This window comes from Molothrus ater, chromosome 8, assembly GCF_012460135.2.
Source record: "Molothrus ater isolate BHLD 08-10-18 breed brown headed cowbird chromosome 8, BPBGC_Mater_1.1, whole genome shotgun sequence".
NCBI lineage: Eukaryota > Metazoa > Chordata > Aves > Passeriformes > Icteridae > Molothrus > Molothrus ater.
Genome location: NC_050485.2, coordinates 15,648,751 through 15,660,856, shown reverse-complemented (window position 1 = coordinate 15,660,856; position 12,106 = coordinate 15,648,751). Strand labels below are relative to the sequence as shown.

Sequence of the window (12,106 nt, the reverse complement as noted above, 5' to 3'; positions counted from 1 at the left end):
AGAAAAGAAAAACCTACAGTTCAAGGAACACCCTGGCACGAGCACTTCCCAGCACAAACTGCTCACACAATTCTCCTGCTCTCTTGGTTGTGAAAGGCACAGAGAAGCAGGCCAACAGAGACACACATCCCCCTCCCCTCCTCCTGTAAATCCTAATCTACCCAAAGTGTATCAATCTACCAAGAGGAAAGCCTTACAAAATAGTGACTGCAATGAAGTTCCAGAGGTGTGCATACACCCCCAAAAACATTTCCATTTGGATCAGTAAAAAATGCTGCTCAAATGAATCTCACAGATGTGCTCAGTTCCAGCTCTGGGGTTTGCATCACTGAGCCTGAGGATGCTGACCTGACCACTTCCCAATGCCATCAGACATCAGCTGCACCCCCAGAGAGCACCCACCTCATGCCACCTGATACCAGGCACTGCCTACATCAGCTCAAAACAAAGCCAATTCAAATAAAAGCTTTGAAATGGGTCTAACAAGGACACTGGGCCCTCAACACCACTGACTGTCCCCTCAGGACGTGCTTGCATCTCATGGTGCAATTATTGCATGCACATCAAGTCTCTGACGGAGCTGAGTGAACTAGCCATGCTCATACAGTACACAGGAGCTGTGAAGATAGTTTTGCATATTCATCTGCATATAAATCAAGCTCCCACTAGCAAATGAAACTGGTGCATCTTAAATCCTTTGAGAACTTTTCCCATTTTAGAACTTCCTACAGGAGATCTTGTGCAATGTAACATTTATCCGACACAGCTATCTTGCACTGCCAATTTACTAAAACATTAAGTTAATTAGTGGAACTACAAAACTGATGTGTGTAGTTTTTTGCAGGGAATATGAGGATGCAAGAGAGAATCTAGTTTGAAAAGTACTTTAATCAATCTTTGCTTCTAGCCTTAGAGCTAATACCAGTAGGAACTGGAAGGATAAAATGCCACGTTTCCACCATGACATTAAACATTTTCCATTCAACTTGATTTTTCTACTTCCTGAAAAGCCTAAGTATGCACAGGGGGAGAAGGATTTCCATGCTTATTTTTCATTTGTTCCTCTCGCCTCTATGAGGACTTGGCATGTTATGTTCACTTTGCATGTCTACCCTTCTCAGACAAAGCTGCTAATATTTCTGATGACACCAGCTAGAAAAGAGGCATTTCCAAAAATGCTGCTCCCACAGTTCTACGCAGCAGCTGCGTATGGAGAACGCTTGAGGAAGAACTTGTACCAGGTGGAAGGATCCCAGCTTAGCATCTACCAGAACACCCTCTTCACCATGGTTTAATATGAAGGAGTGAGAAGAAAATTTTTATCAGCATCAAATGATTATCTTCAAGTGAGGAGACTAAATCCTGACATTTGCTTTCAGTCCAAGATGGCTTTGAGGTGCTAAATCCCAGCTCAATTCAGTAAAATTACAGCAGCTACCTCACTATTCAATTTAGGTGACTAATCTAAAAACCTGCCAGTCCTGACTAGTATCCTGCTTACTAGCTTACACATTAAGAATTGGTTTTGGTCCATTTACATTAATACTAATTAAAAAGTCCCTAAATGGTAAGCACTTGGAAGCCAGTATTAAATAAATATGCTTACAGAAGAATTTGGTTTTGCAAGTGTTACGTGAAATAATAGTGTCAATATGAGGTTTTGGTTTCTAACAAATCAGCTATTGAACAGATTTATTCTCACCTTTTCTAATATTTTTAAAATTTATTTTTATTCCAGCAATATATCAAAATTCCTTACAATAGACAAGCTGATTATAACTGGCTGGCACTTTACAACAGCTCATCTCTTGTTTATCATTCCAACAACATGTATTTGGACAAAAAAATCCCCACAAAAAACACTTCAGTTCAGGACTGGGGAGCCAATCTGCCAGAAGCACCAACCAGCAAATGAAAGGAATGCACTGCAGAAGCAGCAACAGGCAGTCCCAGGTTGTCAGCTCTGCCCAGCACTGTTGGTCAGCCTGCTGACAGACAGACTGGGCCTAGCACTGAGTAAGAGGTCACAGAATATTTAAATTGCCCAAATTCAGCTTGACTCCTCAGTGTAGTCAAAAAAGCTTATGCCAACTAATAATCTTTCCTCTTAAATACAAGCAATTTCAACTTGCTCAATTAAGATGCAAAGACCAGCTCAATGTGCATAGTTGCCAGCAACTTATTATCACTGAAAAAAAATGCTTTATTACAAGTGTTCATCCTTAGGGTAGGACACACTTTAACTAAAGGTTATGCAAGATGAAGACAAGCAGTTCTTTTTAAAATAAGCCCTGGCCAGTCTACTCTGATCCTACCATCATATGTATAGAAAGGGCTATGATAGATAGCAAAACTTTTGAATTATGATTCCTCTGCTGCTTTTTCAGAACTATTTATTTGAAATAAGCTATGGAAAAGTAATTAAGCGAAATCACATAGGTTTGTGCACTTAAGACAGACTAACATTCACATACTCTAAAACTTAAAAAAGAAAGAACAAAGAAAAATCTTTAAAAATCTGATTTGGGGAAATGCTGATTCGTTTGCAGGCCAGCAAAAAGAAACGTTACTCGCAGGATGCCTTTGATAAACATCTGCTGCACAGTACAACACAAGCTAAGTGGAAAACTACAGACCACAGTGCAGCCTAGTTTCTGTCCCCTCCCACACACACGTCATTGTCACATTAGCCCTAAGATTACGCAGCCAGCCCAGAGCGGGCACGGGTTCGTACTTCTCCAATTTCAAAATACTTTCAAAGACAAGGTATAAGCTTTTCATTTTGAACTTCTAGTTTACTTAGACCCAGCATTTGTTTCTATCTGGTATTTATAGCTCCTTCCAGTCAGCATGAAACCAGTGGAGAAAGCTCCCATGAAACTGTAAAAGATCTCTTATACCCTTAAAACATGTATTACAACAAATGCTAGCAGAAATAAAGGCTCACACCTAAGTTTTTTTTCAGGTATTGACAGTTTCTGACAGTGCCTAACCTTGTAACAGGAGTATTTTATTTTCCATTATGAAATTGACCTCCTCATGGAAAAGAAACCTGCCTATAGGATCAGAAAGATGCATTTCAATAATGAACTAAGGACTAGTTGCAGATCAGACTGAAATCACACAGCAGAAAAAAAGAATATTTCTTCCTGGTTCAGCACTTGGTAACTGGAAATAAGTGCTCTTTACACAGTATTGATTTAACATGTCCTTCCAACTTACCTGTCCAAAGACCACACTTGGAAATCTTGCACACATTTCTGTACTTTGGTGGTCACAGAAGTTATTCCTAAAACTTGACTAAAATATGAAAAGCAGTAGTTACAGGGTTATGACTGGCTTAAGTTTTTCTCTTGGATACAAGTTCAGCAGCAGTCTGTTGGCTAAGCCATGTCTGAATTCAGCAATGCCTTCATTCACATATTCAACACTTCTGTCATGACTAACCCCACTAACATCACTTGATCAAAGTGCTGCACGGAATCCTGCTAATGCTGCTGTGTTTAGTGAGCATTTCTCAGTTGCAGTGTTGACTTAACCAGGTTAAGAGGACTTAATCTCTCCTCTTGGGTCCCCTCAACTGAGTAGATAGAATAGTTTTGTTTCCCAGTGAACTGGACTAAGATTTATGTTAAATGTTTCCTTTTTAGTGAGTAATTTTTATAGTAACACACAACGTTGGGAAACTGAAGGCACAGGGAAAGAGGAGGGAGCTGGTCAAGCAAAGGGAGAACAAAAGCAGCATAACCATGTGCTTCTGTGAGTATTTTTTGCCTCCTTCAGTCCTTACAGTAGATGGGGCTTTGTTGGGTTTGGGACTGTGTTTTTTTTTTGTAAATCCAAGAAGATCTCAGCTTTTCCTGGCAAATGCAGTTCACACTAGTGGAGGAACTTTCAAGCAATGCCACTTTAGTGTACTAAACTTTAACAGTACTTGAAAAAAGTGCTGTTACCAAAATGTTCCCAGGCACAGCAAGCAGTGAAAGCCAAATGCCACGCCACACAGTAAGGCAAGTGGGCCCCATGGCAGGCAGACACCTGTCAATTAACAGCTAAAATGCACTAACAGCTATCAGCTTGATCTAGCACATCCCAATCAAACATGTCACTATCTCAAACCCACTGAGCCTCATGTCAGCTGCCAAAAAGGACTGCTGTGATTTTATCCCAGCTGGCAACTAAGCCCCACCCAGCTCCTTGCTTACTGACCCCAGTGGGATGGGGGCGAATCCAAAGGGTAGAAGTGAGAAAACACTAAGAAATAAACACGGTTACACAGGGAAAGCAAAAGCCATGAATGCAAGCAAAACAGAACAAGAAATTAATCCATCACTTCGTTTGGGCATGCAGTTTTTCAGCCATTCCCAGGAAAGCAGGGCTCCATCTGGTCTAACTTGGGAAGACAAAGGCCATCACTCCAAAGGTGTGTCCCCCCTTCCTCCTCCTCCAGATTTTTATATTGCTGAGCACATTGTCATATGATATGAAATATCCCTTAGGTCACTGTGACCAGCTGTCCCCTCCAAACCTCCTTGTGCACCCCCAGCCTCCTGCCTGGCAGGGTGGGATGAGGAGCAGAAAAAGGCCTTGGCTCTAAGTGCTACTCAGCAATAACAAAAACATCCTAGCACTACCAATAGTGTTCTCAGCACAAACCCAAAACAGCCCTGTAAGAGCTCCTCTGAAGAAAATCAATTATTCCAGCCAAAACCAGCACAAACAGAAAACTCTGTGGTCCAGTATTGGAATGGGCCAAAAGAAACACCATGAACACCAAGTTAGTGGCAAAGAGGTATTTCCATACATCTTCCTGTACAAGCCAATATGTGCACAACAAGAGGAAAAGAAAAAGCCACTGATGCATCCCCATTCTCTGGGTACATGTGGGAATGTGTACACAGTTGCAAGCCAGACAGGTTTTCTAGGGCTAAGATTTCAACTTAGTGCAATTTAAAGACATTTCTCCTATAGCAATGTAAGAGAATAAGAAAAAAAATTAAGCTAGCTTCAAGTAATTTAAAAACAATAAATTTTCATTGCAAAAGTGAGTATTTAATTGAAATATGCCCATTTTAACTGGAGTCACAAGTCATTAAGCAAAGAATTAGCCTTCAGGTTAGTTTTTAGCTTGATCAGTAGCCATGAATCACCAACGTTGACTGACCATGCACTGAGTACTTTGTTCCTCATCTTACCAATTATAAAAAACACATTTCCAACTCTCAAGAAAATGTCAGTATTTTATATGTGCTAAAATTGCATTCTATAGTAGCATGGAAGCTTTATGAAATATACCCAGTGCAAAAGGTATCAACATCTAAGAAACTAATTCCAAAGGACTTGTTTCTAAAACTGACCTACTCTAAGGCATAGGGAAAAAATCCTGATAAAGCACTCATCTAATTGAAATTTTATGCTACTTTGAGAAAACATAAGACTGAGTCTGCTTCCAGTTGTGCCAACTTGAGAGAGTCAGAGGTTTTTTTCCTGTTATATCTCCTCTGTCTCCTTCATGCAGCTCCTTAAGTCCTCCTACATGCCTCAGCAGCCCTGAAGAGCAGTAACAGAAAGATTACAGTGTCTGCCCCCTCCCAGGCCCCTCAAGCTGAAAGGCTCCCATACCTTTTAACTATGATTTGCAACTCTATCTAAATTCTTACCTTGAAATATTCAATGGTAATGCATATTCACCATGTCTAGGTTGGCTTCCTATGGCCACAGGCAGAACTAGCATCAGCACTGAGCTGCAGATCACTCATTACACATTCTGAGTTTAAGAGCGGAGGGGCCATCCAAGAAAATGTGTTCAGAGGACTTGGTGGTCCCTAGTGACATGCTGGACAACACAAACACTGAACTGACACAAAACACTAGTTATAATCATTAATTTTTAGGGCTGATAGATCAAAAGGTTAAGTTTGGGGACAGACTAGCCCTCCTTATCTTACACTTTTAAGCTGGCTTTTTTCAGATTGCTATTTAGAGACATATTTTGCATAAGACCACAGGAAACTGTTCCAGCGTATTCCTACAAAAACTGTTTCTCTTCATTTGCTGACTCTAGCTAAAATCTGTTGTGAAAGCAGCAGGAGCAAGAAATGTCAGGAAATAATTTTTATGCTGCCTGTTTTCAAGTCTTTAGTCTCAGTATATTTGGAGCATAGCAACAAAAAATTTCTTGTCTCCTCTATTGGGTTTGCCTGCTAATGGAGAATTAGTTTCATCTGTAGAAGGGAACTAAGCTCAAAGGGGCCAGCAGGTGGGTGTATCCAGAGCTCCCAAACTGACATGCTAGAGCATGAGTTACCCAACCAGTTGAATTAAAATTGTAAACAGTTGCAAACAAACTTCTGCAGATGTTACTCATGTATGCTTCACACCCATAATTTGCAACTCAAGCAATGCCAATATTTATGTACTCTAAGTACTTAATTATGTTGCTATGGAATGTAACACTCCCCCTATAATTCAGGCTCAGGATAAAGAGGTTTAATTCACTTAAAAGCATGGCTCTGGTTGAGACTTTACTCACCTATCAATGTCCTTGGCTACTGCAACCAGACACTGATTTCAATCCTTACAGTAAAAGCAGTGTTTAGAACCACTGTTATTCACAAAGTCAATGATGTCAGTAATATTTTATTGTACTCAAAGTTTCAAGAACTGGAGTTTAGCATTAGGAGACAATGATCAAGTTTTCCAAACCACAACCATGGGTGACAGATCTGCTGAATACCGACTGGAAAAAATACTTGAGCTTTCTGATCTGCTGTAATTTAATGACAGCACCTGCTGCTTCCGGAGTAACAGAGCTTTTTTCTTGGCATCTCAGTTGATGCCACAGCTCTGAAAATCACCTAACAGAAAATATTTCATACTGTAGCTGCTAGCTCCTACAAGAAAAAAATAAATGGTGCTGAGACAGTGAAGTAGCTCCAGATATTTTTTTTAAAGATCATTAGTTATTATCATCAGGTTAATACTTTTAGGTTTTTTTTCCATTCCCAGAATGAGAATTCCCTTAAGATACAACTAAGACAGAGAGTCTATAGCTATATTTTAGGAAGATAATTATAGCAGCTCTAATTACCATCAGAACAAGCTTTACAAGCTCTTTTAGTAACTCCATGTAACAGCCATATGATTAGAGAACACTGAAGTTTAAAATCTGAATCTCCATTACAGCAACATCTACTTCTAGGTCCATTATATCACTACAGGGTCAAAAAAGCTGTTTCATTCTCAACTTTCCCACTTGAATAAAATGTATCCCCAACTGAGAATTTTCTAGAGTTGAAACTATTCTCTCTTATAGTATGATATTGCTGTAAGGCTTATTCCTTACCCCATAATTTCATTATATATGCATTCAAAATTAATAAGAACCATTTTCACATAAAATCTCAGGGATTTAAAGAATAAAAATTAAACAAGAAACACATGAAATGCAATTACAGAATAATATTTGTGGCATTTAAACATTTAAATTTAAAAAACTTTCTGTAATTAGCAGAATACCCACAGTTGTTTTATGCTGTTAAAATACATAACTGAAAAAGTTACAGTCAAATTTGCACTTCCTGTACTTCTGTTTCTCATGGTACTGTAACATGTTCACTGATAAGAAGCTAAATTTTTAAAAATGATTATTTAATTAGCAGAAGCTGAGGAACTTCCATCTCCAAGAAATACTATTTCAGTTGTGGGAACACCCTCCTCACTTATCTGACTTCAGACTGTGGAGGGAGGAGCTTCTCATTCTGTCCCAAGTCAAAGCAACACGTGACACTTCTTTTTCAAAGGGCATCACAACTGACAGGACCTACTGGTCACGTATCCTCCCACATGAAAATATTCCCTGGCATGTTTGGAGAGCTAAACCAAATCTGTCATCCTTTCTCCACCCACAAATCCTTTTTTTAATGAAAATTTGATATATAACAACACAACTGGGGAGATTATAAATCTTCTGGTTCCGGAAGACCAAAAAAAAAAAAAAAAAAGGCACCTTGAAAAATTACTTCAAGTGAAACTATCATATAACACAAGTAATTAGTTACCTTCATGAGGAATTATAAGGATTCCTTAGAAAAAATAATTTAAAAAACTTCTTTGAACTGTTTGACTCATGAGCACATTCTGAACACACATAAAAGACAGTTTCTATAATGCCATACAACTGCCAGGTCCTGCAAAACTTATGGAACTCCAAGGGAAAGCAGAAATACAAGCTCATTTCCCTCTTTCTCCTCCTAGAGCAGTTGGAAGTTGCAATGATGGTGAGACAGGGACTGCTGTCACCAGGTAACACAAACAAGTTATGCAAAAACCTCATGAGAAGTCCTTAAGCATTGGAAATGTTTGTCCTGGACATTAGAGTCATAAAAAGCTTCATTTAATGGAGATTACATGGATCCCTCTATTGCAAACTTTTACTGGTGGCTACACTCCATTTTTGCTGTATGCACATTTTTAAAAACCTCAAAATACTGAGTACCCATAGTGACAGATAAACCACGTTTCTGTAAGATGAAGAAAATGAATAAGCTCTTTTCATGCTATGAAAGAGCAAATTCATACTGAATATTACACAGCTGAGGAAGACTGGCATGGGATTGGAGGCTACTTTTTTTTACAACTAAAAGAAAATCTCACTATACCTAATGGTATAAATGCACTTATCCTTATAAAGACTATACCGACGCCCAACTTGAAGCTTTAAGAAAAGTTCTATCTTATAATATGACAAATATTTCTTGGGAGAGCAAACAAAAGAGATCAAAAGAATCCCCCCCCCCCAAACACCAACTAACCACAAAGTAAAATACACAGAATTTACTGATGCTATGTTTTAAAAATATCTCCAAGGAATGCATCTACATTACAAGCCTGGTTCTCCATAGCAGTAATGTGAACCTGAAAAGTGAACCTTTCAGTAATAAATACAAAGGTATTGCACTTGAATGTTTTACTTTTCCAGAAATCATATTAAAGGCCAACATATGATCTCAAAAGCCCTGTTGCATATCTAAGAAGAAAGATCAATACTGAGGAGTTGAGTAAAATAAGAACTTTGTATTGGTCTCAGCATTATTACTCACCCGCTTTGGCCCACTAAAAATCTTCCTGGTGTTTTCCTTAGATTTATCACCTTGTTTATTTGTGGATTTCTTATTGCCTTCATGCACACCAGATGCATCCTCTGAAAACTCCAGATCTGTTAAAGGTAAATATAGACATGAAACAACCATTTTAAAAGCTGTTGAACTGCTAGAGCATTTCTTGCACCTGACAATTCCACATGTATAGTTTCTGACATTACATAATGAACCATCAATATTCATCAGAAAAATCAGCCTTACTGCCAAGCACAGTCCTGGGTGCAGCTCAGGCTTGCTGACTGGATTGCAGTAATACACAGAAGCATGACAAGGTGCACAATCAAAAATATTACAGCACCTCTTGCCCACTGGGTAAGCTGCAGGCTATTGCTTCCCATCCCATACTCCTTAAATCCCAGGGCACCTTTTACATGAGCTTACTAATGGCTGGCTTACTGCTACAACCCTGAGCAGCAGATGAATAAAGCAGGAGATTGGGCTCTTCAAAAGTGTGAGATTAAGAGATTTAAGAGAACACACTACAATTATAGAAGAGAAGAACTGATCTTGTTTCACTTCTCATGGAGGCAGGCTGTTTGTATTTGCTTATTCTGCTGTGATCAGCTCAGGAAAGAGTCAGCCAGAAGGAACTGCTGACATGGCCTTGCAATGGATTTGATACTTGCATTACCACTGATTCCAGTACCCCATCCTGGACTGTAAATCTGCAATTCACTCATCAAATTCCATTCCTGCCCTTAGTTTTTTTTTTTAACTTGGGTTGCTTTATTTAGAGCACTATCCCTTGGAGACATGGGAAGAGGATTACTTGGCACAAACCAGAAGTTACCACAAATTTCAAGATGGAACTAAAGACAGGCACAGAGAGGTACTGTTTCATCTGACAATCTATTTAGAAAACCAATTTATTCCTGAAAAGCTGCTGCTGTTTGAAAAGTGCACTGCAAGAACACAAGCAGGTAGGATGGGTTACTCTAATCCCAAGCACATAGGACCAGCCAAACTGGTTAAGAAGGTAAGCAAAGGCAAAGCAGGCAACTAAATTCCTAATGGCATTCTCAAGGGTACAGAACTTGTCTGAGGAATAGAACTATTCCTAAAATTAAGCTCCCAAGTTTCCCGAATTGCAGTAAATTTCAACAGGCTTGGCAGCATCAGGACTGGCAGGATGCCTGCTGCAAGGCACCTCCTGGAACCAGCCTCTCACTGGTTCATTTTATCCCACTGGTTTTCAGTGGGGCTGTGTCAGATAAGCACAAGAGCCTACAAACACAGCAGCTACAGCCCCTCTGAAAACAACTGACTTTAACAGATGTTTGATAGAATTAGTCTAACTGAGGAAAAATACTACAGACCAATTTCCATTAAGGAAATAACACAAAACTACTTCCAAATCTATGTAAAAGACAGCTTAGTTCTTGCTGAAGCCAATTTAAAGAGTAAAATCAAATTGCTTTGATATATATCCTTATAAATCCTGAAACATTTCTCAAGAAGTCAGACCCTGAATGCAGTTCTCAAAGAAAGTCAAACCAAAAGAACTGGACCCTCCTAGTGCAGATTAAAAGCTAACAAGTAATTTACTTGACCACAACCAGTACAAATATGCAAGTCATTCTAGAAATACAAAATATTTCACCCACCAAATGAGAACAGCAACTTGTGCCAGGTGCTAAGACCTGGACCTGGCATTGCCTTCAATAATGATTAAAAATCCTCTGGGATCAACTAAGCCACAATTTTAACACTTTAAATTTCCTTGTTTGAATTCTACTCCTATGTGATTCTGAACTATCCCATTTAAATTAGTTGATTTTAAATTCAAAGAAACTTGTTGATAAAAAAAATTCAACTCCTAGTTACAACAGGGTAATTCTGCATTTTCTGATGTTGCTAGCACATCAAACACTTAGTAGCTTTGTAAGATGACCTGGAATGCTTCTATTTGAGCAGTGCTTTTGAAGGCCTTCTTAAAGCACTCTGCCTACATTATCTTAGCAGACTTTTAAATCTAAACTAAACAGGGTCTGGGGGAGAAGTCTTCTGTTAACATGAGCTGAGTGAGGAAAACACTGGAGTAGTTTGGTGCAGCAGCAGAAGCAGTGACCCTACTGGAACCTGATTTCCACTGGCTCTCTCCTGTATGGCGTTTTGGAGGGGGTTTTTGCCCCCTCACAGAGAAATTGGTCATATTACCTTTTTTCTCAGTATGGGAGCATGTAAGGCCATTTTTCCTCTGTCTAACCATTTTTAAGGCACTTATAATCTTTAAGATAATTTGCCTGTCTTGGCTAGAACTGGAAAGATGTTCAAAGACCAACCAAGGCAACAACCACAGTAAATTTCCTGGGGAACAACAACGGAGTTTTGGTTTAGTGTCTCAAGGCAATTCTGCAGAAGGTTTTGAAGCCCAAACAGGACTCTGCCTTTGAGGACTTGGACGTAGTTTGAACTGGCTTAAAATATTTACCCAATGAAGGTGACTCAGTTTTTGAGAAGATGCAAAGGAATTAAAAAAAAAAAAAAAATAGGGCAAGCTGGCTCACCAGAACTGAGCTGAGTGCTAGATGCTGACATACAAAAGCTACATTACCTAAAAAGATTATGGGAATCTCATCTTGATCACTGAAAGGAAAAATGAATCGATGACACAAAGGTTAAGCTGCATATCAGAACTGATTTACAAAGCAAAAGACTGAGCTGCAATACAGATTTCTCTTGGACACAACTCCCCATGGATTACTACACTCAAGTCAGTCACTTTCTTCCAGTATTAAAATCTTCTCCTCACTGGAGTCATCCTGTACTCTGGCTACTGAAATGACAAAAGCAGTGTTTCAAATCTAGGAAATCTCACCAGTACTTTTAGCCCCTGGCATTCTGGCAGAATCCAGCTGGGAGGCTCACAAGCCAAAGGAGCCTTTGCTTCACTGGGCTGCTACAGAGGAATCTGAGAGAATTTCAAATTGCAATGGCAAAATAAA

The 12,106-nt window shown here is 39.3% G+C and overlaps 1 protein-coding gene across 1 annotated transcript in view; it reads right to left on the bottom strand.

Moving 5' to 3' along the window:
• The window catches only part of WAPL (WAPL cohesin release factor), a 64,933-nt gene that overhangs the window by 31,873 nt on the left and 20,954 nt on the right, over positions 1–12,106 (bottom strand). Inside the window, 1 exon segment of the mRNA XM_054515530.1 lies at positions 9,102–9,217. Within this exon segment, the coding sequence (XP_054371505.1) occupies positions 9,102–9,217 (116 nt within the window).